The sequence below is a fragment of the Cydia splendana genome, chromosome 3, assembly GCF_910591565.1.
Source record: "Cydia splendana chromosome 3, ilCydSple1.2, whole genome shotgun sequence".
NCBI classification, from domain to species: Eukaryota; Metazoa; Arthropoda; class Insecta; order Lepidoptera; family Tortricidae; genus Cydia; species Cydia splendana.
Genome location: NC_085962.1, coordinates 18,906,781 through 18,933,841, shown reverse-complemented (window position 1 = coordinate 18,933,841; position 27,061 = coordinate 18,906,781). Strand labels below are relative to the sequence as shown.

The following is a 27,061-nucleotide window of genomic DNA, read 5'->3' as shown; positions in this document are numbered from 1 at the left end:
GTACTGGAGATGGACGGCAAAACAGTACCGTGTGTGAGCTATTTCTTGCTCCGTAGTCCTGCGAGGCGGACTACAACGTAGGATGGTCTGTGAGCTATAAGTATCCTACGCCGTAGTCCTGCGAGGCGGACTACAAGGTAGGAGTGTGAGGGGCTTAAGGGGAACATTTCAAGTCGCGTGTATTACTGACAATCTCCAAGAAAATCGCTTACGGCTCGGTCACGACATTGCGCGACAGGCGACGGCGACGGCGGTGGTGGTGGCAACCATAGGTGGGAACGAAAAATTCGATCACTGTGTCTTGCTCCAACCTATGGTTATCGCGGCCGCCGTCGCCAGTCGCGCATTGTCGTGACCGAACCGTTACTAGCCGTTATTGATAGATGTGTTTCAAATTTATTTTATTTCTGTGGCGAGCGCGATCCGTGCGGTCGTCCCTTGTTGTTGATACAACCTTGTAACTTCGACTCAAATCGGGATGAGATTTGTTGTTTTAATGAAATCTGTTTAAGAATTCATACGTCGTTCATCTTGCGGGCTATGTCACATATTATCGATCTGTGTTGAAAATAAAAAGACAATTAATTAGGGTTATTAGACGTGAACTGAAGGAACATTCAACTTAGGAGCTAAGTAAACCAATAACCAAAAGTTTATGATACCGACTGTGTAAACAGTCTAGTAAGTGTCTTGGCATAACTGTAACCTTAGTCTTATCAAATAAGACTGATCTTATTCCTTTAACCAGCCTCTAACTAAATTGACTATTTAGCTAATAACAGTTAGCTATCTTGCTAAGAATGCTATTTCAATTTCAATTTCAATACGTGTATTTATTACCTAAACATAGATAGGCTATGCTATACAATTAGTCTTCGTGTGACGGCAAATCTAGTCTCTGAAGGAAGACGGGCACAGTTGTTTATCATATCATTAACGTACCTGCGGGCTCAGCACGGTTCCATTTTTATCGACTACCACTATGCGCGTCCCTTTCGCACTTACATACTTGTTAGAACGTGACAGGCATGGTGACAAGGGATAAAAACGCGACCGTGCTAAGCCGCCTGGTCTAATCGAACATCATAACACTAGTGGCGCGGCCCGGCTGCGGCTTAGCGGCTAAAGTTTTTACAAGCTTTTATCTAACTAAGAATAATAGGTAGGGATAGGTAGTTATAAGTTGCCTTTAAAATTTACAAATCTTTATCGGCTATTTGTTGTTGGTAGGGTACCTATTAGGGTACTTACTGCTTTATTAAGAGGTAATACCAGGGGCGTATTTAGAAATATTGCGCCCCGCGGGCCAATACGATTCGCCGCCCCAGAAGTCAAGAAAGAAAAACAAAATGCGGATGAAAAAAGCCGGATGGCCCCAGGGTAAATACGCCCCTGGGTAATACTAGTTGAGCCCCTTTCGGAGATTTGAGAATTTCAGGTAAATATACCTCCTTTGCGCTTACGGGGCGGGTCCTAAAATTAGTGAAGAAAAATCCTGTGTAAAAATCTCAGAAATCGAGATTTCGTTCTCGACATTTTCCTGGACCTTTCTCTTTGTTTTGGTTATGACCGAGATAAGACTCCACTGTGCATGTTTATTGTAGAGTATAAGAGATACTTAATCTTATGAAGCAATCATGACGACACTTTAGCGCCGCCAAAAATGAGCGGAGTGTTGATGGCGATCCATTGAGAGTATTGAGACATTTGAGACAAATTAAAATCCCTAGTACCTTTTACTACCGATCCAGTAATTAGGTACCTACAGTATTAGATAAGTAATATTGACTGAGTATATCGGCTCACGGTTCACAAATTGAAATTAACGACGCCCAAAGCTCGTATTTTAGTATTTACGGCCGACCTGGTTAATAATTTTCGCGTATAATGATGAGTAAATATTAAAGGCGCAGCGCAGCTGTAAGCCACAACAAAGATACGTAATTGGGTCGCTGTCTGAGTATTGGAACCGAAGCACTTTCGTAGACTTATTATAGAAAGTGGCTATGCGGGCTATCGAAATCTAAAACCAATTAATTCTTAATAAATGTATTCACCAAAGTGGGTTGCGACTCGCGAATAATCGGTTCAATCACGTTGCAAAAGTTCCATCTGTATTCCCGCTGCTTACACGAGTTACGAATGCAAATACAAACAGACGGATACCTATTGACTTTATTTAATAGGGGGAAGGGTATGGTGGTGAGGAGCCTCTCCATTTGCATAACGAGTGACAAGGCAGTGGGCGGCCGGCGCCCTTCCCGTCGCGCTGACATCTTGTCACGCCGCCCGTGCTTGCATATCGCAACAAGTGACCTATTTTGCATCATTTTTCATACTAACAACATCGACACGTCTAGAAGGTCAGCGGAGCTGAGTCAGCTCCTTTGGAAGCTCATAATCGTTGTTTTGATAGATGGATCGGACTTATATTGATCGCCATTACCCTAAACTGACAGGGGAAATACATATATCTTATAGAAAGCCGCGTAGCGGACACAGCTCTATTCAGAGATAACACGGGTATAATATTCCCCCTTGAGATGGTAATTCGCGCCGAGGCAGATATTACACCGGTCCTCGCGGCTTTTGCATAATGTAGGGCCCCGAGAGTTTAAAACACGGCGTACCAATTACCTTGTTTTAATCCATCTCGGAAAATGTAGAGGGTTAACCAAGCCTCTCGATGTTAATAGATTATGGCTTTCGGAGCTTTTAACAATATGCCAGGAGGACGCCAGGGAACATCACTGAATATTTGCCTGATTAAATATTAGAATCTGCTAATTAAAATACATAATTGTAGGTACAGTAAACATATATACCTACTTACAACTACTCATAACACGCTATTAAAGTTCTATAACTATCGTCGTACATAATTATACAATACAATACTCTTTATTGCACACCTCACATAGTTTACAATAAATGTACACCTACAGTATCATAAACAAAGACAATTGGATAGAGGTAACAACAGCCGGTACTTTTATGCTAGTTTTACGAGCTTCGTGTCGGATATTTTTGCAGGTTGATACAGAAAAATACATAGATACTTATTAAAGTTATTACATACCTATGCTATGTAGGTAAATAAATTAAAATAAATCAAACCAGATCACTTTATAATAGGTATTAAAGTCGAAAATGAAATGTTTCATCCCATAACGGGCATAACGAGTACCTAGCTTGACTGACTGACTAACCGACCGACTGGCTGTGGCTGACCGACACTTAAAAACTTAACTTGGGTGTTTATATGTATATTTAATTTTACTGTCTCGCGGAAGTTTTGTTTAAAAATATATTGAAATCGTATTAGATCCGATTCTGAGGGCCTACCTCGAACCACGTTCAACGTGCTGTCTCTCTGTCGCACTTGTAAATTCGTATTTCGTACGTAAGTGTGACATAAGGCAACACGTCGAACGTGGTTCACGGCAGGCCCTCTGACTTTACTGGCGCTCTACAGCAAGCACACTGTCGGATGTACACTCGTCATTTATTCCTTGTTTGTGTGCAGCGGCACAGTATCCACGGGATGACAGAGGAGGAGAATGTGGTGCGTCCGCACCAAGAGATGGCGGTGCTGTCGCTGGAGGAGAAGAAGTACCTCCTCGGGGTGGAGCGCGGCGACGTGGCGGGCACCCGGCGCGTGCTGCTGCGCGCCAGGGAGACACAGCACATTAACGTGGACTGCGTCGACCCCCTGGGAAGGTCAGTAGATAGGTCGTATCACTCGTATGACGTCAGTTGGTCGACGAAGACTGTTGTTGCGCGATTCAATGTGCAAGGAAGCTGTCAATACAGATGATTTATAAAAGTAGGGTAGTACAGATGATTTATAAAACTAGTACTTTTAGCTTCGCACGGGTTTTCAAATTATACATCTAAACCTTCCTCAAGAATCACTCTATTGATTGGTGAAAACCGCATGAAAATCCGTTAAGTAGTTTTTGAGTTTATCGCGAGCAAACACACAAACAGGACGCGGCGGGGGGACTTATTTGTTTAAATTATAAGGTGTTGTGATGATGGCTATCTTGTAAACAATTTGTCAACCAAAGAAGTTAGCTTCGCTACGATTAACATTTCTTCAATGTTTTGAGAGCCCGGAAAGTTTTTTCGTTGTTTCGTTCATTAGGTTGGCCTTACTTTAGCTAAGTGGATTGAAAAATTAGCAAGAGCTAAAAGTGTTTAATATCCAGGTCCGCGCTTCTGATGGCCATCGACAACGAGAACCTGGAGATGGTGGAACTGCTGCTGGAGTTCGGCGTGGAGACGCGCGACGCGCTGCTGCACGCCATCTCCGAGGAGTTCGTGGAGGCCGTGGAGGCGCTGCTGGACCACGAGGAGCGCTGCACCAAGCCGGGGGAACTGCACGTGAGTTGTGTCCGCACTGCTGATAGTTATGTGGGGGCTTTCTCAACAAAGTGTTTTTCGAAAAACTACCAACATTTGGGTAATTTCAATTCAAAACCAAAGAAACATAAAAAAAAGAAAAAAGATATCCCAAGTTTTTCATACAAAATAATGGTGTCAGTTTTGTGACGGTCCATACAAAATGTAGGTATGTAATAATATACCTACGTTGCAAATGCATTTCATGTTATCACATTACTAACTTAGCTATCCGCTCAATAAATGCGCTCCAAAACACGCATTTTATGTTATCACATCACTAAATTAGCTAAGTAATTCACTGTCTCTTCAAGTGTCTGATTTCACAATCTCTTTCAATTGTTTAACTGAATCATAATGAGCCAAACGGTCCGTTATTTCTAATGTTGAATGGGGGATTAAAGTAGCACCGATATTAAGCACTTAGCGAAACGGGTCTTTATTCTCGGGATAAGCCGCAACCCTGTAAAAACCGTGGAGTGATCTGGTTTAGGACGGCCATATATTTATACTTCTGCTTGTATTATGACTTTTATGAGCTTATACAAAGTAAGTACCACATTCTCTGGACAAAGGCTGAAATTACATGTAAAGTTACTTCTCAGGAAGACATTATTATAGGGTGTGTAAATTAAAATCCTGAATGAAAATATTGTCTAACTCCAAAAATGACTGTATTTACAGCCTAGACCTATTTATTTATTAGCTCTGGATAAATTTTCCTTAATTCCTGGTCAGATGAAACCACTTTTCTTGATTCTCTTGAAATTTAAGAAGATGATTATATGTAGGTATTATCTTAGAAACTTACTGGCTGGATTTATGATTCGGGCATTAATGCCAATTAATAACATCCACATATGACGCGATAAATGGAGACTAAATGGCTTTTATAATAAGTACCTACTTACTTTAATGATTGATCATTCGATTGATCATTAAATATTATTGTATTGATCGAATGATCTGTCTCGACCTGAGAAAAATAAATAAATAATAATAATTCAATACATAGTTATATGTATGTTATGTAGTATGTAATATTTATTTATAAAAAGATCATATAGAGAAATTAACTTGTTCATCAGTACGGTTGCATAATTCGTTACAAAAAGACTGACCAAAAGCAAAAAATTGTAAACAGTTCATTATTCGGAAAATAATGATCTTATTGTTACGTCCTCCGAATGAACCTTATTTTGAAACATTTTGTATAATGTAAGCAAAACATATTATATACGTTAAAGTTTGTCCAGAGGTAAGCCCTTGCTACACGGTCGCCGACAAGCCCCCAGACCGCGTGGCCTTAGTCCGTCCCGGACCGTGTAGACAGTTGTTTCCAACAAAATTTGACCAAAACTGACCAAGGACAGACCAAGGTCAGATGGTTAGAAGGCTTGTCGGCGACCGTGTAGCAAGGGCTATAGGGACATGTTGTAAGTACATTTAGCGGTCATTCCATTAACCGTAATCGGAGGGTTCGTAAAACAAATCTGTCCCCAGAGAATCCGTTTCAGACAACTTTAATCATCTTTGAGTTTAATTTAGTACCTATTACATTTAATTTATAAAGAAAAACGTTTTTTTATGACAAGATTTTATGTAAGCGATAAGTAGCAGTAACTGGATGAATTTTCGCGCAATTTGTTGTCTGTTCATGATTATCTATAAGAAGGTGTTTAGTGGGTATGTATAATATGTAGGTATTATCTACACCTGTTGGCAAACCCCCAAAACATATCTAGGTAGTAGGTACCTTAGAACGATGTACTCTAGCTAGTCAGTTAAAATCGAATAAGTATACCTACTCGTATCAGCAGGGACTGAATTATCAGTATGATAATTTCTCTAGATGTTATTTTTCCGATCGGTTGATCAGTTTTGTCAACAAACCAATGATTTAGTTTAAATCAAATGGATGGATCATGGAAGTGACCCACTGTAATGCACCAATTTGTATTACAGAGCTGGGAAGCGCTGCCACCGGAGACGGCGACGTTCACGCCCGACATCACGCCGCTCATCCTGGCCGCGCACCGTGACAGCTATGAGATTATCAAGTTGATGCTGGACCGCGGCGCCGCGCTGCCCGTGCCGCACGACGTGCGCTGCGGCTGTGACGAGTGCGTGCGCTCACGGCGCGAAGACTCACTACGTCATTCCCGTTCTCGCATCAACGCGTACCGCGCGCTCGCCTCGCCGAGCCTCATAGCGCTGTCCTCCAAGGACCCCATACTCACGGCGTTTGAACTGTCGTGGGAGCTACGCCGGTTGTCAGCGCTCGAGCATGAGTTCAAGACTGAATATCAGGTAGGCAATGTAGCGGTCAAACGCTATGTTACTTAATCATCTTTTTTCCTGAGCATTGAGTGAGCGATATCAGGATTTCTTAATGTCTCTCTCTCTCTCTGTGTCTTTTTGCCCATGTGTAACGTTGGTAATTCATTGTGACAGGAGCTGCGCGCGCAGTGTCAGGAGTTCGCGACCGCGCTGCTGGACCACACGCGCACGTCGCACGAGCTGCAAGTGCTGCTGAACCACGAGACGGGCGCCGCCACGCCGCCGCTCGCCGAGCCCGGCGCGCCGGAGCGCATGCGCCTCTCGCGCCTCAAGCTGGCCATCAAGCTGCGCCAGAAGAAGGTACCGCACTAACATAGCTAGTTGAATGTAAGAACTTCGCTTCGCTCACTCGTTTGACAAGTATATATAGGAACTCTATGATCCAATAACGCTCACGCCAACATCATAGGGAAGAGCGATAGAGGCAGATAAAGAAATTACGATGTTCGTTTTTCGCGGCAGGGCCTCAGAGTAGACGATCGATAATGACCGCTATCGAACTTTTTCGCTGACCTATTAACTGTTCAGTTCGTAGCGCACCCGAACGTGCAACAGCTGCTGGCCTCAATCTGGTACGAGAGCGTGCCCGGGTTCCGGCGCAAGAACATGCTGTTGCAGGCGCTGGAGATGGCGCGCATCGGCGCCATGTTCCCGCTGCACGCGCTGGCGTACGTGGCCGCGCCGCACTCGGCGCCCGGCCGCACGCTGCGTAAGCCCTTCATCAAGTTCCTGTGCCACTCCGCCAGCTACTTCATGTTTCTGTGTGAGTATTAGTCTGCTAGAACATGATGTGGTAATGTAAATGTCTTTCAACTATGACACACCTATGTTATTAAATTTGCACTGCAGTTTTTAACATTTCGATTTAATAGTTGCCGCTTGCCGCGTACATAATTATGGATGTATGATATTTTATGATGAAGAGCCTATGCAGCTACAAGTAAAATAAAAAGTATTTTAATGTACCTCTTTTACATAGGTATAACATCTTTAAGGCTCACGGTCCTGGTACTTATTGCAACAGAGTTGCGTTTCTTTAGTTTATAGTAATATTGTTATAGGTATTACCTACAAAACAAAATCAACTCTATTGTCTACATGTGAGGTTCAAATTTCAGTAGCAAATATTGGACTTTAAATTTTTATGGCTGGACCTTAAGAGGATAAAATAACTACAACTAGTCTATCTATCTGCAATTAAATACAGAGTGAACTGCAATAGGACGTTTTTGTTCCAGTTTTACTAATCCTGGCGTCTCAGCGCATCGAGACAGCAACGATGGGGATAGGGTGGGAACGAAGTAATCAAGGCCAGCCGCCAGTCTCCCGTAGGGGGGCGCCACCCTCGCTCGTGGAGTGGCTCATCCTCGCCTGGGTCAGCGGTGAGTTCCGCGGGACTACACACAGTAACAATGTAGTGTACAACAAGACCAGCCGGTGTCTCGCCGGGGGGCGCCGCCCTCGCTCGTGGAGTGGCTCAACCTCGCCTGGGTCAGCGGTGAGTTCCGCGGGTCTACACACAGTAACAATGTAGTGTACAACAAGACCAGCCGGTGTCCCGCCGGGGGGCGCCGCTCTCGCTCGTGGAGTGGCTCATCCTCACCTGGGCCAGCGATGAGTTCCGCGGGACTACACACAGTAACAATGTAGTGTACAACAAGACCAGCCGGTGTCCCGCCGGGGGGCGCCGCTCTCGCTCGTGGAGTGGCTCATCCTCACCTGGGTCAGCGATGAGTTCCGCGGGACTACACACAGTAACAATGTAGTGTACAACAATACCAGCCGGTGTCCCGCCGGGGGGCGTCGCCCTCGCTCGTGGAGTGGCTTATCCTCGCCTGGGTCAGCGGTGAGTTCCGCGGGTCTACACACAGTAACAATGTAGTGTACAACAAGACCAGCCGGTGTCCCGCCGGGGGGCGCCGCCCTCGCTCGTGGAGTGGCTCATCCTCGCCTGGGTCAGCGGTGAGTTCCGCGGGTCTACACAAAGTAATAATGTAGTGTACAACAAGACTAATCGGTGTCCCGCCGGGGGCGCCGCCCTCGCTCGTGGAGTGGCTCATCTTCGCCTGGGTCAGCGGTGAGTTCCGCGGGTCTACACAAAGTAACAATGTAATGTACAACAAGACCAGCCGGTGTCCCGCCGGAGGGCGCCGCCCTCGCTCGTCGAGTGGCTTGTCCTCGCCCGGGTCAGCGGTGAGTTCCGCCGGTCTACACACAGTAACAATGTAGTGTAGGTACAACAAGACCAGCCGGTGTCCCGTCGGGGGGCGCCGCCCTCGCTCGTGGAGTGGCTCATCCTTGCCTGGGTCAGCGGTGAGTTCCGCGGGTCTACACAAAGTAATAATGTAGTGTACAACAAGACTAGCCGGTGTCCCGCCGGGGGCGCCGCCCTCGCTCGTGGAGTGGCTCATCCTCGCCTGGGTCAGCGGTGAGTTCCGCGGGTCTACACAAAGTAACAATGTAGTGTACAACAAGACCAGCCGGTGTCCCGCCGGGGGGCGCCGCCCACGCTCGTGGAGTGGCTTGTCCTCGCCTGGGTCAGCGGTGAGTGTCCCCCGGGGTCTACTCGGGTCGGGGCCAGCAGCTATGTAGTGTGTGGCATGTCCGGCCGGGGGGCGCCGTCGTACAAAACAATACAGCCATGATTTTTATATAATTTCAAAATATTAGTTTACCTCTACTAAAATGATAAAACCAATATTTTGATATTTTGAAGATTGGACAGGTGGAATTGGTATTCCCCCTGTCCAATTTCTTTGTCTAATCTCAGTGCTTCTCACTCTCTCATTAAAGTAAAACACAATACACATTGTACAAAGAAATTGGATAGGTGGAATACCAACCCTTAGGTAAAATTCCGAAATTTGATAAAAGAAAAAATATATGTACCTAAATATTACTAAAAACCGGGCAAGTGCGAGTCGGACTCGCGCACGAAGGGTTCCGTACCATAATGCAAAAAACGGCAAAAAAAAAAAACGATCACCCATCCAAGTACTGATCCGCCCGACGTTGCTTAACTTCGGTCAAAAATCACGTTTGTTGTATGGGAGCCCCACTTAAATCTTTATTTTATTCTGTTTTTAGCATTTGTTGTTATAGCGGCAACAGAAATACATCATCTCTGAAAATTTCAACTGTCTAGCTATCACGGTTCGTGAGATACAGCCTGGTGACAGATAGACGGACGGACGGACGGACGGATGGACGGATGGACGGACGGACTGACGGACGGACGGACGGACAGCGAAGTCTTAGTAATAGGGTCCCGCTTTACCTTTTGGGTACGGAACCCTAAAAATCACAAGTCAGCAAAGGTTGACTTGCTAATGATGCTGAACGTGTTCCAGGCTTGATCTGGAGCGAGGTGAAGCAGCTGTGGGACATGGGGCTGCGCGAGTACGTGCACGACATGTGGAACGTCATCGACTTCGTCACCAACTCGCTGTACGTCGCCACCGTCGCGCTTAGGATCGTCTCGCACTTTCAGGTATCATTCAGAAGGGTTACAAAATATTAAGAAGTAGGTATAGAAGCTACGTTAAATGTATGTTTACATTTTTCGCCTTCTTACGAAGGAGTATTAAGGGTAAAATAAAAAAGTGTACACATATCTTTGGCGTCGACCTTAAATACGTACTACTACTATTTAAATACGTACGTTAAATGTACATGTACATACATTTTTCGCCTATTCAAATTAAAATTTTTAAATAGCCGGTTTGTAAAGCCGTAACGAAAATGCAATTCTATCTCTCTAATTTAATAAAATATAAAAGTCCAGGCACTTGTACTTAAATCCAATCGATGTGTAATATATATCTCCGGGTAGGTACCTACTGTAACTGCCTATTAGCCGTAGTCGTGGTTAGATATCGTGCGACAGACATAAAACCTAACTGTTTAACTTTAGTCGGACTTGGCAAAGTACAAGTTTAACACTTTCAGTGCCAAGAGCCCCAATTCCAATACAAAATGAACCCGACTATCCGGGTTCTCGGCACTGAAAGTGTTAAGTGAAAATGCTCTGTACCGCAGGTGCGACGAGAGATGGCGCAAGGTCTGCAGTGGAACCAGCCCCGCGAGAAGTGGGACGCGTGGGACCCCATGCTGCTATCCGAGGGTCTGTTCTCCGCCGCCAACATCTTCAGCAGCCTCAAGCTGGTGTACATCTTCAGCGTCAACCCGCACCTGGGCCCGCTGCAGGTCTCGCTGAGCCGGATGGTGCTGGATATCCTCAAGTTCTTCGTGCTTGATATACTGGTCATCTTTGCTTTCTCGTGCGGTATGTATCAAATAAAGCTGGAAATGGCGGAATTCCTTGAACAAAAAACACCACTTTATCTAAGAGTATATCATCTTTCTCTTGCCCTTGTCCCATTCACTTGGGGTCGGCGCAGCATGTCTTTCTCTTCCACACCTCTCTGTCGCCCGTCATTTCATCATTCACTTGCGTTCGTTTCATATCATCTCTCACACAGTCCATCCACCTTTTTCTCGGTTTTCCTTTCCTCGTACTTCCCTCCACATTCATTCGTAATACCTTTCTCGTCACATGACTTTCATCACTCCGCATCACATGCCCGTACCATCTAAGAGTATATAAAGATACTTAAAAGACACTACCGTTTTCAGGTCTGAATCAGCTGTTGTGGTACTACGCCGACATGGAGAAGAAGCGATGTGTGACGACTCCGAGCAGCGCCAACGGCACCATCCCCGATCCTGATGCCTGCATCGTGTGGCGGCGGTTTGCCAAGTAAGTAAACTGTTAAATGCCTTCGTGGCAGCACCCAAGGCGCCTATGCCAAGCACGCTTTAAACGTTGGACTTTGGCTGACTTTTGCACAGTGAGGCCGCGGACTGGACCAAATGTATAGGCTGTTTGCCGCTCGCCGCTTTGCGACCAGTCCGCGGTTTGAGGGCATGCGCCCGGCATGAAAGCGCGTGTATCGTTATCGCGCGCGAAGCGTCGGGTCCTGCGTGCATTTGGTGCTGACTGTACATATATTTATTGTGGTATTTATGGTGGTTATTTTATGGTCTGTTCCAGTTTATTTGAAACGATGCAGACTCTGTTCTGGGCGGCATTCGGCCTCGTGGACCTGGACTCGTTCGAGCTGGACGGCATCAAGATCTTCACGCGCTTCTGGGGCATGCTGATGTTCGGCACGTACGCCGTCATCAACGTCATCGTGCTGCTCAACTTGCTCATTGCTATGATGAATCACTCATACCAGCTCATATCCGTGAGTGTTTTCTTTTGATACTTTATTTAAACACACGAATCGGCCGCCAAAAACACGGGCTCTTCCGTAGTTTTTTTCGGGAAAAAATGGCATGACAAGTTTTTTCTTTTATTCCATTTTAATTTTTTCGTATACTTTAAAATGTAGGTAGGTAATTAAATTGGTAGTGGATAGCTTTATCCATCTTTATCCACGTGATAAAATAACTGTCACTGTTTAACACAGTGGGATAGAAAGTGACGGACACCGCTTTATCACGCTGTCACGTAGACAAGAACGACCATCATATCCGTACTGCTTCCTAAAATGTGTGTAATGTGTTAATGTATTTATCAAAAATGTGTAAAATGCATTGTCATGCTTGCAGGAGCGCGCCGACGTGGAGTGGAAGTTCGCGCGCAGCAAGCTGTGGATCAGCTACTTCGAGGAGGGCGGCACGGTGCCGCCGCCCTTCAACGTGGTGCCGTCGCCCAAGTCGCTGCTGTACGCGTGGAGCTGGCTGCAGCGCCGCATGTGCGGCCACGCGCGCGCCAAGCGAGAGCACATGCGGACCATCAGGGTGAGGCCCTAGGTTTACGGTAGACACCGTGCGCTGTGTATCTGAATCTGACATAACTGGTTTTAATAAAATCTTATAAATAAAAAGTAAAGCCGACTCCAAAAAGGGTAAAATAAACTGATATGTTTTGAAGTCGGTGCCAAGACGGTCAATAGTTATTTGTACAACAAGAGATCAAAGTTTGATATTTCTTCGAGTGCTTATTTTGAGTCCCGTGCAAGCGAAAGATTCTATAATAGATTCACGAGCGTAGCGAGTGAATCTAATTTAGAATCTTGAGCGTAGTAAGGGATTCAAAAGCGCACGAGATGTAAATAACTTTGATCTCGTGTAGTACACAAAATTTTTCACCCTAAGCAGTGAGAACATACCTAGAGGGACAGAGATAATAGAACCCAAGTATATCGAACTTGTATTAGACCCCGCATGTTGAAATGACTATAAAAGTCACTTGAATGTCATTTTGTCTCACTCAGTGAGCAAAATCGCATTTTGCTCACTGAGTGGGACACAATCAGTGAGCAAAATGCGATTTTGCTCACTGAGTGAGACAAAATGACTCAGTGAGCAAAATCGCATTTTGCTCACTGTTTTTAAGAAGCAAAGTACCCTTGTTCGAGCTGCTGAGGTGAAAAATATTATTTATTATGTAACATATAAATTTTTTCTTGAGTAATAGGTATTACGATATATTTTTTTTTTACTTTGCTAATACGAGTTTTCTAACCGTTTGGCCAGATATTGAATGTCCTGAGTTAATAAATAATTGTCTAAATTTATTATAATTTTGTTGTTTATTATTTTCAGAGAAAAGCAAAGCAAGCCAACGAACGCGATTTCCGTTACCAGGTGAGATTAAACAAAGTACCTAACGGTGCAAAATTTTGTTTGGAATTTACCAGATGCTCATAAAAAAAATTAAAAGATGATAATTGGACTATAGTTGCTTACTATTACGGTATGGAAATGAGGAGGAGGTCAAGATGTATCTACTTGCAGGCGATAATGCGTAACCTGGTGCGTCGCTACGTGACCGTGCAGCAGCGGCGCGCCGAGTGCGGCGGCGTCACCGAGGACGACGTCAACGAGATCAAACAGGACGTGTCCGCCTTCCGCTGCGAGCTGGTCGAGATCCTGCGCAACTCCGGCATGAACACGTCCACCGCCAATGCGGGTGCGCCCGGTAAACAACTAACGTGAAATTGTGCACGAGCAACGAGGATAACGCACGCTTCAAATCAATTGCACACGTATCATCGATCTCGGGGTTTATAAGGAACTAGCATTTGTCCGCAACTTTCTGATTAGAATTAGTACATATGTTCATATTATATTCTATGATTTCGGCAATAAAAACCTGTCCTTTCCCGGGACTCAAACTATCTACCTACATGCGAAATTTCATCTAAATCGCTTGAGCGGGTTGTGTCAGTAAAAAATAGAGATACTACTCCTAAAAATACGTGTGATACCTCATTAGAGTCGTCATGATGCCTAGAAAAATGTATTCGAAACGTGTATTAGCACACAAAAAATATCAAAAGTTATAAACAAAAAAGGGGGGGAAGTAGTTATTTTTATTGCCCCAATATCTCAAAAAGTATTAATATTTAAGAAACTAAAATTAATATTATAAAAGAGGAGGATATTTCCAATAAAAGATTCCATACTTGCAGAACTGTATCTCCATTATTTATACTTTTTATTCAACGCTGAACACAGCCCTCCACGCCTCATTTTCGGGAAACGCGCGTGGCGTGAAAAAGCGATTACGTAACATTAAATATAATTTTAAAGGTATTAAATATTCATTGAAAAATTTTAAAAAAATGGTGTTTTTAAAACATGTCAACAAATTTACTACTTGTAGAAATTTATCTTAAAATTAAATTTTAATCAAGTTAGGCAATTATTAATTACCAAAGTTTTCTCGAACTTCATTCTTTATTGAAAACGAAAAAAAAATTATAAATAACTAACGTAAAATTATGTCGCTCCTTAGAGTCCTTCTCATATGTATACATGCTTGTTAAGATCACATTATAAAAGTTTTAATAAAGTTAATACTTTGCTTAAAATAAGTTTTAGAATAACATAGAAACATAGAACAGTACATTTGTTGACATGTTTTAAATACACCATATTTTTTTTTCAATGAATATTTAATACATTTAAAATTATATTTAATGTTACGTAATCGCTTTTTCACGCCACGCGCGTTTCCCGAAAATGAGGCGCGGAGGGCTGTGTTCAGCGTTGAATAAAAAGTATAAATAATGGAGATACAGTTCTGCAAGTATAGAATGTTTTATTGGAAATATCCTCCTCTTTTATAATATTAATTTTAGTTTCTTAAATATTAATACTTTTTGAGATATTGGGGAAATAAAAAATAACTACTTCCCCCCCCCCCTTTTTTTGTTTATAACTTTTGATATTTTTTGTGTGCTAATACACGCTTCGAATACATTTTTCTAGGCATCATGACGAATCTAATGAGGTATCACACGTATTTTTAGGAGTAGTATCTCTATTTTTTACCGTTTTCAGGATCTCGAACAGACTATAAACTGCTGTTAAACTTGCGTGTACTTAAATAGGTACGTAGAAAAATATTTCTGACCTGTCCTTCGTGCGGGCGGTCGTGAAGTGTTCGCACTGTCATCACGTCTCTCAAGGCACACCGCTGCTCAAAATACGCTGACGCACCTTAAACGCAGTGACACGTCTCCCGAGTCACGTTTTTAACCGGCGATCGATGTCATCGCGTCGAAACACGCTATGTAATAACTTGTTGCGATTTAGATGCAGCTCAGTATACGGTGCGTCAGAGTATTTCGTCAGCGGTGCGGAGGATCCTCAACATTATGGAGTGTAAACGTCTGTGTTGGTGGGCACTCGGCAGGCGGTGGCGGCGGCAAGAAGAACCGGCAGAAGGAGCGGAGGCTGATGAAGGGCTTCAACATCACGGCGCCGGGCGGGTCGCTGGCGCCCGTGGACGAGTTCCTGGCGTCGTTACACCACGAGCACGGGCCGCACTCGCAGCTGTCGCAGCTGCTTGGCGGGCGCCTGCGCGCCAGCCAGTCCAGCCTGAGCGACACGGCGCCGGCGCCCGGGCGCCGCAAGCCGCCGCACAAGCGCCGCTGGGGCACCATCATTGACGCGGCCCGCGCCGCGCGCGTCTCGCGCCTCATCGGCCGCTCCCGCTCCGAGGACTCCGTTTGCGACCACAACCGACACTCGCCCAGGTTCGTTCACGACTATATCTTTTTCCTTTTCGTTTAAACAATTTCGTATTACTCGTAGGTGTGAAATTTTAATGAATTGGTACCTTTAAATGGGAAAATTAAGCCAAATCGATTCCAAAATGGATTTTTAATTTACTTACCTACAAAAAGTAGTTAAAAAGTTCTGCAAAAGTATTTCTCTATCCAGCCCATTCGGTTCTAATCAATGTTTTGTATCTACGAACTATTTTCGTCGTTCAATGTCGTACAAGTGATGTCTGTCCTGGAATTGCTATGTATTTAAATACCAATAAGATTATGAAATGGAGACATAAATTAAAACATATAACTATATAGGTTTGATGTGGGATGTAGGTGGCCCGATCAACTTTTTTTTGTATAAACGCGTCCCGTTTACTTCTAAAATATTAAACACTACTTTTTATTAAATAAAAGTTATAATTAGATGTTAATTATTTAATCAGATTTATTGTTTTGTATTTGCCTTAATTTTATAAAGCAAACTTTTTCAGTTTTATAGAATATTTCTCGTGACTCGGGTGACGAAATTTTTGTTTCATAGAAAATCCCACTGTCCCCCAGGCGTACTGACTTGCTATTATTAGAAATTCTGAAAACTAATTCCATTACGACTTCCTATATTTCGAGCTTTTTATAAACAAATTAGTAACTTTTATTTAAATTCTTATTAACGCGCACGATATATATAATTTAAGTGTACAAAATATTTTTTCAAAACTATGTCCCCAAGGCGTTAAAATAATACGAGTCGGCTGAGTCACAGGATACTTTGTTTTGCTAAGTGCGAGTGAGACAGGCTATGAACGGCTCAGCCAATAAGAGATGGATCTACGTATTGCGTGATGGCGTCTGCGTTTGCTTTAGGTTCATACTGGCTCGGCCATTTCGTCCGTGACTCATAAGGTGGTAGCGTGTGTTAATTGTGTGTCGGCTGAGTGACTTCAGAATTCCGGCAAGTATATATCTTTCGAATCAAATTTGTATCTTAGTTTAGTTCCCTTTAAGTCTAAAATGCTCAGTGTATATGTTTTTATGGTAATTTAAATAGTATTGCGACAAAAACAACAAAACAATGTTAAAATGTCTCTTTTGTCACATCCCCTTAGTCACAAAAATCGTGACTCTGAAGACGTTTTACGTGACTCGAGAGACATTTTTCACCTTAAATCCTTATATACTACGTTAAATTTAATACTGAATTAAATTTTATACTAATAATTTAAAACTGATAAGTTCCTAATCTTTAAGGTTAGCGTAATTGTGTCTGTTGAGTCACATGTTTTGTCTCCTCGCTGACAATGTTCCCCTAAATTGCAACAGATTACCGTCTTTTAAATAGTTCATAACAAACATTCATTGACATTATATACAAATAATGTTTCGCTTAGAACTCTGTTAAGTACCGTCACTATATTTGTCTAGTTATATTGAATGCATACTGAGTTATGTAAAAAAATATTCACATCAAATTATCCATGTGACTCAAGAGACAAACCCAACCCCAATATTACGAAATTGAGACTGACCTTTGTACCTTTTATTTTGTAACTGTGTTAATTATTAATTACTTTCAGTAATAAAGGAAATATTTTTTAAATTAAATGTAGTTTCCTTATCAAAATCGAGAAATCCGTACCTGTGACTCAGTAGACGTTTTACGTGAGTGTGTTATCAAATCTATGTTTAATTTCCATCAAAACACAAGAACGAGCGATGCTCGAGATTTATTTGCAATCTTTGGAAGTGTTGTTATCTATATTAAATGATATTGTGAGGAAAAAAGAACATTTATTTTATTGCAAAAAAAGTTGATTCGATGCAAGAAATAGTTGATCCGCCCAGGTATGCTCACACATGAAACCTCAAAATTGTGCCTCATAGGTGAAATATTATGTCTATGTGAGTGTGGCGTATAGCTAACACTTCCCGAAATAAAAAAAGGCACGCATGCCGTATATTCATCGCCGAGAATATTCTCCATTAAGCGTAGGTAGGTACTATTTTATCAAGCACCAGGCACCATTAACAAGAGTGGTGCTTGATAAGTGGAATACCTACGGATAGTACCTACACTCCTAAACCTACACTTTATCTCTTTTAACTGTTTGTATTATAAGTACTAGATGCATGCCTTTATTCTTGACGTGTGTTATAGCTAGATGTAATTAAGAACATAATTTTACGGCTTCCTTTAACTTAACAGCTTTTCAATACTTTGAATAATTTATTGTTTAAACTTTCTTATTTGTTTAGAGCCTCTATATAGCATTTAGACTTTTAGAGTACCGTTTGAATAATACCTAAATAAATACCTAGTTGAATAACAGAATTAGTTTAATTTAGCAAAAGCACATTTAGTATTTCTAGGTTTCATTGTCTAGCATCTTTCACTTACTAGAGTAGGTACCTACCTACCTGTCTTATTTTGTATTTAAGTATTCTTACTAATTTAACAAATTTTATTGCATTTTACAAATTCTCGTTTAACTCTTTCGTGCCCGACTACCCGTACAGTCGCCATCCGATATATCGGAGTAATATCTGAACAAAGCCTCTAATTATCAAGACGTTAAAGTGCATGGTCAGACATTTTTGGGTACCTTGTCCGCTCCGATATATTTGATGCCGACTGCACACCTATAGGTAGGTAATGTAGATAGGTACTTAGCCGTTTTTTGGGGTACCGAAAGAGTTAAATGCCTCTTCATACTGGTGTTTATGATCGGTACTTTAGCCTCAAAATGTGGTCCCTTCTAGTAGGAACCAATGATACAGCCTATTACCTACTACCTACAAAGTGTAGGTAGATTTTATAGGTATAAAATAATTGAAGGCCAGTTGTAAAATATGAAATCGAAATTGTTCATGTTATGAGCCGCTACTACCTATATACACCCACAAAAGTTTTTTTTGTACAGTAAATTATTTTTTCAGACTTGGTCAAGTCTCGTAACCAAGTATACCCTAAATCGGTCAGAAACGCCAGAATAAAACTAACAATATTGCACTGATGCATGCTAACTCGTCTCACTGGTCTTTCCAGCGTGGGTTGGTAAGTTGTGTGTGGTTGCAGTGGCAGCGAGCGATCGGAGTCGGGCAGCGACTCGCAGCGCAGCGAGCGGCGCGCGGGCGGCCCGCTGCACCCGCTCACCGCCCTCGCCGCGCTCAAGCGGAAGCGGAAGAAGTTCTCCGACTCGCGGCGGCAAGCGGAGGAACGGGTGAGGATGTGTAACGTATTTACTTCTAATTGAGTCCCGTCTGTATTTTAATAGTGCGACCACGATACGTTAACTCTTATTTCTGGGTTCGGTTTTGTCTACAAATAATAGTGGCGGCGGTCGTTTCCACTATCATACAGTCAATTAGTCAGACGCGACGCGAACTACCTACCTATATCCTCTTTGCATTTTTATGGGAAGATCGGAAGATAGATAACTAATGGATGTTGTATTAATAGGTATTAGGTATACGATGTACAGAAGTAATGCTTATGAAGATTACGAGCTTTTAGAAACTTAAAAAATGGTGTATCGTCAGGATCGTCCGGCGGCGGAGGCGCTGCAGCGCGCGAGCTCGGTGCCGGCGCGCGTGCCGCCGCCGCCGCCGCCGGAGCGCGCGCCGCCACCGCCGCCCGCGCCGGCCCCCGACCGCGGCGGCTCCAGGGAACCGCTGCTCGCCAGCCTCGACGACGACGCCAACAAGGTACCTTCTGTTTTATGCTTCGCTGCTTCCGTCAAACTGGGTACCGTGACCGCGGAAATTCTCTTCGATTACATGAATGAGGCCGCCAACAATGCATCTTTGAAAACGACTATAGTATAGGTTCTTGCCGCAAATCTGATTGGCGAGTCAGATCGTGAATCATCGGAATCGTGCTTCTCTCTTCCGCACTGCACGCTTATGCAAAAGTTGTGCAAGCAGTATTACGCATAAAATGTACAGTACCTAACTATAATTTACTCGCCCCTTGGTGCTGCGGCAACTATAATACCTAAAATCCTCATGTAGTTCTCAGGTTCCTACGCATTCACAGATTCCGAAGAAAATTGTTCCTCTACCAGTATTTGCCGCGCTAGCTCGTGAATCAATCTAAAACCGTTTGTGTTCCGCAGCAGGAGCAGCAGTGCGGCTGCGCCGAGCCAACGGGGCCCACGCCGCGGCCGAGCGGCGGCGGCGGCGCGCCGTGCGGCCGCTGCGCCGCGCTCGCCAAGCTGGCCGGCGTCACGCCGCTGCACGGACACGCGCCGCACCACTCCGCCGGCTGGCTCTAACGACACATGGTCCAAGAGTCTAATCCGGCCCGGGCCAAAAAACATATATAGCATCGGGCCAAGAAGCCTGGCCCTCGGGTCAATTGGAGTCCCCTGACCTAAACCGTCCGTCTGCGGGCTCACTGTGAACTTGTGACGGCTTTCATGTCATCTTAGTGGGGCGAATTCGAGAAGACGCGCGACACATTGCGGTTTATCCTAGGCAAAACAATCTCGTCTTAAAGACGAGTACTGGTTTAGATCAGGAAACTAAGGCGGCTGTCTGCGATAAGCGAGTAGTAATCGACTATTCTTCGTGCAGACCTGCGTGTAGATGTAGATCCTGTTTGATATTAATTGCCGATGATAGCTGGCTATTTACGCTGCCAGTAAGTAGGTAGATACTGAGCGCCATTTAATTCATTCGAAACCCTCACAAAGAAAGTCATTCACTGCTACTTGCTGATCGCCGCTAATTATTAAGATAGGTACGCTTAAAGTAATTTACATAATATCATGACATTATCAGAACGCATTATTAAGAAAATTCTTCAGAAGGGTAGAAGGAAAAAGGATCAGATCATTTTATAACATTAGTTACTTTTAAGAAATAATTGTTTTTTTACGTTATTTATGCTTACATTGAAAGTGCAAATGCGTGAAATGCGTCACGTAGTGGCGAGACTAAAGAACTAACTTACCTGGCAGTGATTCTGCTAAGATGTTTATAGACAACTATACTCTGGCAAGCCAATTTTCATGAATGTTGTCAATAGAAAATGCACGAAATTAAAAATTTGTGTATGAGATCGATCATTCAAAATGGATTTTTTTCTACTTAGAAAGCTAGCTTGCCAGAATATAATACAAATTGAAAAGCAGACAGTGAAAAGAAAATAGTTAATATTACTCAGTACTTTCTACACAAATATTAATATTAAGGTTAACTGTGAACTGTTCGTATACGTACAATAATCTTTGTAACAAACTAGAATCCAATACTTACTGGTCGATGGAAAACAGACACATAATGAAACCACAACGATAATAGTACTTAAATAGATAGTGATAATGACCAATACCTAAGTAATTTTTGATAGTTTTTCTCCACAATCCAGAACGAACACAGCAATATAAGAGGCCTAATCAGAACGAAGTAGTTATATCGCACAGCCTCATCGTCGGGAATCAAATCTTCAGTAGCCCTTGTGAGAGGGAATAGACTCGAAGAGTACCTCCGATTGAGACGATGAACTTGAACAATCGCTAGGGCGCTATTTAGATCCCGATTGAGAGGCTGGAAGGAGTAGTCATAATTAAATTTAATGTAAATAGTTAGTAGATAGCGAAAGTAAATCGAGCTATGCACAACGGGAATTTTAAAGCAAACTGTTAAACGGATCCAAATATAATTGAGTGATTCTGGTCATACTTCCATTCTCGTCCAGATCTCGGGTCAAAATTTACTAGTTTGCTTGGTCTCGTGAATTGAGATGACCGTCCATATGGCAGGACTCGTCGTTTTAAGTGTGGAGGTCGCCTCGCGGCACGCACAATTCTCATAAGCGTTTAAATTTTACAACATACTCGTAGCCTTAAGTAGGAACCTTCCTTAACTTTAACCATGACAACGTTACCTAATATCAAACACCAATTAGGATAAGTAGGTACAAATGAAATTATAACATAGTTAATGAAATAAACATAGGCAACTATTTATTTATACACCTACGGGTCGCAGTTTAAAATAAGTCGATAGTAAGTTATCAAATACAATGATGTGTTCCAGAAAGTTTTCCAGTAATTATTTATGCTGTTCTGTCGGCGCACACTCACTAATATAAGGTTAATCGAACAAGAATAAGCAGGGATTTTTAAGTGAATGTTTTTCCCATTTTTAAGTACTTGTTTACATGCAGGCTAGACACGACGGCTAAGCAAAGCTAGGCTAGGCTAGGCTAAGTAAATGGGTCGAACACCAAAGTTGGATGACTATAAATATAAACTATTGCTGTAAGTCTTGATGTGATTAGTTGAATGTTCTGCTGTAGTAGAGTGTCGACAAGGTGGGCTGGGTGGGGGTAAAGCCTCTTGAAAGGTGGGCTTGGTCACGAAAATCATTGCTGAAATCATGGATGTAGTCATTGGCGTAATTCATTACAGTCCCCCTTGCAAGTGACCAGTTTTTAAATGTGAAATAATTCAGAACTTCCAGTCTTTGACAGTGTACTCGTATTTTAAGCGCTATGTAGGGGTAACCCGCAGAACTAAGTCGACACTGAATAGCTAAGACCACACCAGCGCACTTTCATGTTCATCCTGCGTCTCTAACAGCGATTTATTTCGTGGGCTTATTTTAAAAATAAAATATGGTGATAATGTCACTTTCGTTTGCCAAATAAAGGACAGAAATGCATCACTGAATGTTTGAGCGAATCCCCGTAACAAACCACGATGTGAATTAGCAATTTGGCAAAACACACACGGTAAAATTATGACTAAAACGATTAGAAATATGACAAAGCAAGATGTGAAATGTGAAAGTGCACATGTGTAGAGATTAGTGTTGGTAAGACTTGAGCCTTTCCAGTCCTTGCATTTAAGACTCCAGTAAGTTTTGGTTGTTTCTCTTTACAAACTTCTGCAAAGAATAGAGTTCAATAAATTCCAGACGCGTTGTCTTCATATAAGGTAAACGTCCTAGTGCTCGACATGGTAATGCCTAATAGTTGACACCCTGCTGTCACCTCTATTGCTGATAACGGAGTTGAGTTTAAAGTGGCATGTACTTGGGACACTTGGGACAGTGACGAACACTATAAGTACTTCGTTTTTTTAGCTTTAGAATAAAGGTAAACAATCTCAACGTGTCTTTTTATGGAGAAACGCTTTAAAAAATTGTAACTACTTATTACTTATGAATGTAAATGATCATATGTATATGCTATATAATTGTTACATTTGCTGTGACTTATTTTTCAAGTGTTTTTCAATAAAAAAGACACGTCAAGATTGTTTACTAATGCTAAAAAAACGAAGTACTACTATACAGTAATCGTGATTCACAAACAGAAAATATTCTTTACTTTTGTTTAGAAAGAACGTTCAAATGGCTTTCTAATCTTTCTATCTATAGCCATCGAGCCATTTGAGCCACTCTTCAAAAATACTCGGTACAAGTGTCACTTAAACGGCTTAAAAATAAAGTTAAATTCTTAAAATGAAGACTTACAAGAGGGTGCCCTATTGATATTCCGAAAAAAAATACGCCGATTTTTGTTTCGCCGACAACGATTCGCAGACGGGTTGTTTGGCAGAGTAACGATTCGCCGAATCTCGTTACGCATAATAGTCGTTTGCGAGAGTAGTCAATAAGCAGAACATTGATACGCATATTTACTATTCGTAGAATAATCATTTAGTAACTGTCATAATTACCCGAGAAACCATTGGTCGAAACACAATAGGTCGAATGTTCATTTGGCATTCATATTGAATGTTCGTTTTTTTAGCATTAGAAAAAAGGTAAACAATCTTGAGGTGTCTTTTGATTGAAAAACTCTTTTTAAAAATAAGTAATGGCAAATATGTAACATTCACGAATTTAATACGATCATTTATATTCTTCTGCTTTCATAAGTAATACTTAGTTACTGATTTTTAAAAAGCGTTTTTCAATTAAAAGACATGTCAACGTCGCTTACCTTCTCTCTAATGCTAAAAAAATATTAAAAATAAAATAAGGTGAGATTTCAATTATTGATGAAGTGCATCTGATGATGATTGTTGATGATAATGATGATGTTTTTTTTTAAGTATATGTTTAGCGATTACTCCAGCACCCATGGTCCGATTTGAGTTATTCTTTTTTTGTTTGAAAAAAGTTACCTGCGAGGTATTCCCATAATAATTTTGGTTCTGATCTGATGTTGTAATCCATGAGGAATTGACGGAACCCTTCAATTTTTAAAGGCATGTGTATTATGATTTCGGTATTTTCTAAAGTAACTCAAGCATTTCCTCCTGAAATCCACCAATTTCATGAAGTGCAACTGTAGCCTTACCACGAGTTTGACACTACATATTCACTAACTTCGTCGTAACTTTATATACATATACTTAACGCATTTACTTAAAAAATTATAATATTTTATTTCATTCTTTTGTTTCGAAAATAACGACTTATATGTAAAATGTGAAACGTTATTCGACTAAACATTGCTTAAACGAAACGACTACTCTGCCAAATGGAAATCGTCCAATAATAGTTCTGCGAATTTACACAGAAGCAAACTGAACGGTATGTGAACCAAGAGTCTACGTAACGTTAGTTGACCAGAAGTTACATTGACAAATAAATGACTCTGCGAAACGATGTTCGGCGAATCGTTGTCGGCGAATCGATGATCTGCTAAAAGTTTATCGGAGAATCATTAGGTACCCTTACAAGAGTTATAAGGCTCATGTTCTTACCAACTCTAGGCATAAAACACGGAGAAGTGGTTACCTATCGCAACTTTGAAATATTTTTTGTCCGATGTATCATTTCCCAAATTTTCGATTAGTTCGCCAGATTATTCTTGTCTTGCCGGATTCCTGTTTCGCCGGATTTACTAAGTACCACGTCACAATCCGACTGAACGAGAATCCGACGAATCAGGAATCAGGCGAAACAAGAATCCGGCGAATCGGGAACTAATCAATATTTCAATTTCGAACCGGTTTCAAACCGAACGCTATTTTTTTCAAATATCGTAAAATTTTCAGAAGTGTCTCAAATCTAACCTAACATATTGGCTTCTACAAGTTCTACAGGATGTCTTTAAGTTTTGAAAAAATAAAATTACGCATTGGATTTAAAAAAAAATGGGTTCGTTGACTTCGTTCTAATGAAACCTTTTTCGAAGTTGCGATTGGTTAGCACAGAGAAGTATGTCACACTGGCACTCGCTTGCTGTGTACCGAAGCACCCAATTTTAGTAGACAACCGTGTAAGGGACAATTTTAACGAGTAGGCGATTTTGAAATATTGTATGTTTAAGTGTTTAGATACGTCAGGATGGCAGTCAGTACTCGGGCCGATGCTCTGGGCGACGAAACACCAATTAGGCGACACTATCGCTTTTCCATTAAACATTTATCCCTTACTAATAAGTGTGAAAGGGATGAATGCCAATATGTCAAACATAAAAGTCTGTGTTGCGTTAAACCTCGAAGCTTGTCCTATTAATTCTATCGTGAGACCAGAGTTAGAGATAGACTACAAATTAAATGTTTAATTTGTTTGTATTGTGTCTTATCCTTATAAATATGTGACGTTCCACTGGTGAAGGTACCTTGCGGTTGGCGCTTACGCCGCGTAGCACCGTAATAGTATTGGAGCGTCGTTCATAATAGCGTTATCGTTATCACCGGCTGCCGTAAGGTACCTTCCTGTGGAACGTCACATATGTCCTGAAACTCAGTTTGGCTTATGTCATTGAAATGTTTAGGTACATGTACTTAATGTTAGATAGGTGGGAGTGTTTTCGCAACACAGTTGTCACCTTGTCGCTCAGGGGGCCTAGACAAGTGACATCGTTTATAGAAAATCGATCAATCGAAACTAAAGTCATGTATGGAAATTTATAGACAGGACAGGAATATTTATAGACGAAGCTCTCTGTACATTTTTGACTTCAAAAAACAGTCTACATGACTGACACTTAAAATGTGACACATACATAGGTAATTAGGTATCGCTAAAAGTTATTAGACCGCGGGCCAGGCGCAAATTTCGTCGGTCATTGCATCCCAGGCTGTAACTAAAGTGGTTAAACGCTAGCTGACGCTGCCGCTCCGTTTGTGGGTAGGTAGGTAGGAACGGCAGCCACCAAAACACGTAAAAAAATTAGTCATCGCATCTCTCTTGAAACTTTGTCACATGATAATTTATATTCTATTGTGAATAAAAAATATCGTCAGCTGGTTGTATCGCGGTGAAAAGACCGTCAGCTGATGCCCTGAAGGCCGTAACCCAGAAGCCAGACGGGAGAATCTAGTACTTATTTAAATGCACCAATTTCCAAAGTGGCAAATGGCCACCCACAAACGGCAGCTGACGTCCACGAGGGTTCAATACACATCGCCCTTAACCACTTTAAGAGTTATCGACCGCGATGCTAACGGTAATGGGAATTACTTCGTGGTTTGCGGTCTATACCTCTTCTCCATAAATTAACCCTATTTCCAAGTTTTGTTTGGCTAAAACAAAATTCTATATGTCAAATCTCTTGCGCAGCATAACCATATTTGACTTTGTCAACATGCGCGCAGTACAGCTGAGTATCTCGCGACACAATTCCTGAGGGGTCATTTTTGAGCTCTAGTCAGACTTCTATAGTTATTCTAGTTCGTTAAAATGATGACGGCATCTCGATATCTATTGGAGTTTTTCGATAAACGATTGTCGGCTTGTCTGCGGCCCCGGGCCAGCGGTCACCGCCTCTGCTGCGCTCGACGTCGGTCACGACTGCTGGAAACGTCTATCTAGTGAACCAGAGGCCTTCACATGTTTAGTTGTTCGCCGCGCAACGCGCCGATACATAATCGATGATATTTTATAAAGAGTTGTTATTTATTTATACATTATATTTGTATATAACGGTGCGAAGTCTAATAAAATAAGCACTATGTATATTGTTGTTTCATTTGTTATTCCTTGCCACTCTTGCCAGTAGTACTGAATTCTTGGTCCTAGGTTGTAGCTTTGCGGCACACCGAAGCTTAAACTTAGACAATCCCCCTAATGAGGGCGCCACTGGTTGGACGATGACCTCTTAAACGCAGAAGTATTTAAAAATTAAAACCATGTCCACAAAAAAATCTCAAAAATTAGATTCTTATGGGGAGACAACTGGTGCAGTGTGCCAGTATGATTCGCTTTTAGCTCAATTTTATTTTAGAAATTAAATTACAGAATATCTTGTATTTTAACTGTACAACACTCTA

General features: G+C 42.1%; 1 protein-coding gene across 3 annotated transcripts in view; it reads left to right on the top strand.

The window, feature by feature from the left end:
* Positions 1-26,747, top strand: part of LOC134806777 (transient receptor potential-gamma protein) — a 61,295-nt gene extending 34,548 nt beyond the window's left edge. The window contains exons 4-20 of one of the 3 annotated variants that reach the window (XM_063780114.1): positions 3,527-3,720; positions 4,212-4,386; positions 6,370-6,714; positions 6,859-7,044; positions 7,273-7,507; positions 7,983-8,126; positions 10,095-10,234; positions 10,783-11,029; positions 11,380-11,503; positions 11,798-11,993; positions 12,361-12,552; positions 13,360-13,401; positions 13,552-13,735; positions 15,458-15,800; positions 18,895-19,039; positions 19,359-19,532; positions 19,943-26,747. In XM_063780114.1, the coding sequence (XP_063636184.1) occupies positions 3,527-3,720; positions 4,212-4,386; positions 6,370-6,714; positions 6,859-7,044; positions 7,273-7,507; positions 7,983-8,126; positions 10,095-10,234; positions 10,783-11,029; positions 11,380-11,503; positions 11,798-11,993; positions 12,361-12,552; positions 13,360-13,401; positions 13,552-13,735; positions 15,458-15,800; positions 18,895-19,039; positions 19,359-19,532; positions 19,943-20,092 (3,216 nt within the window). In that variant the 3' untranslated portion in view covers positions 20,093-26,747. Of the gene's footprint in view, positions 1-3,526; positions 3,721-4,211; positions 4,387-6,369; positions 6,715-6,858; positions 7,045-7,272; positions 7,508-7,982; positions 8,127-10,094; positions 10,235-10,782; positions 11,030-11,379; positions 11,504-11,797; positions 11,994-12,360; positions 12,553-13,359; positions 13,402-13,551; positions 13,736-15,457; positions 15,801-18,894; positions 19,092-19,358; positions 19,533-19,942 lie in introns of those variants that run through there. The other 2 variants (XM_063780113.1, XM_063780112.1) reach the window with 2 other exon arrangements.
* Positions 26,748-27,061: the final 314 nt, after the last annotated feature.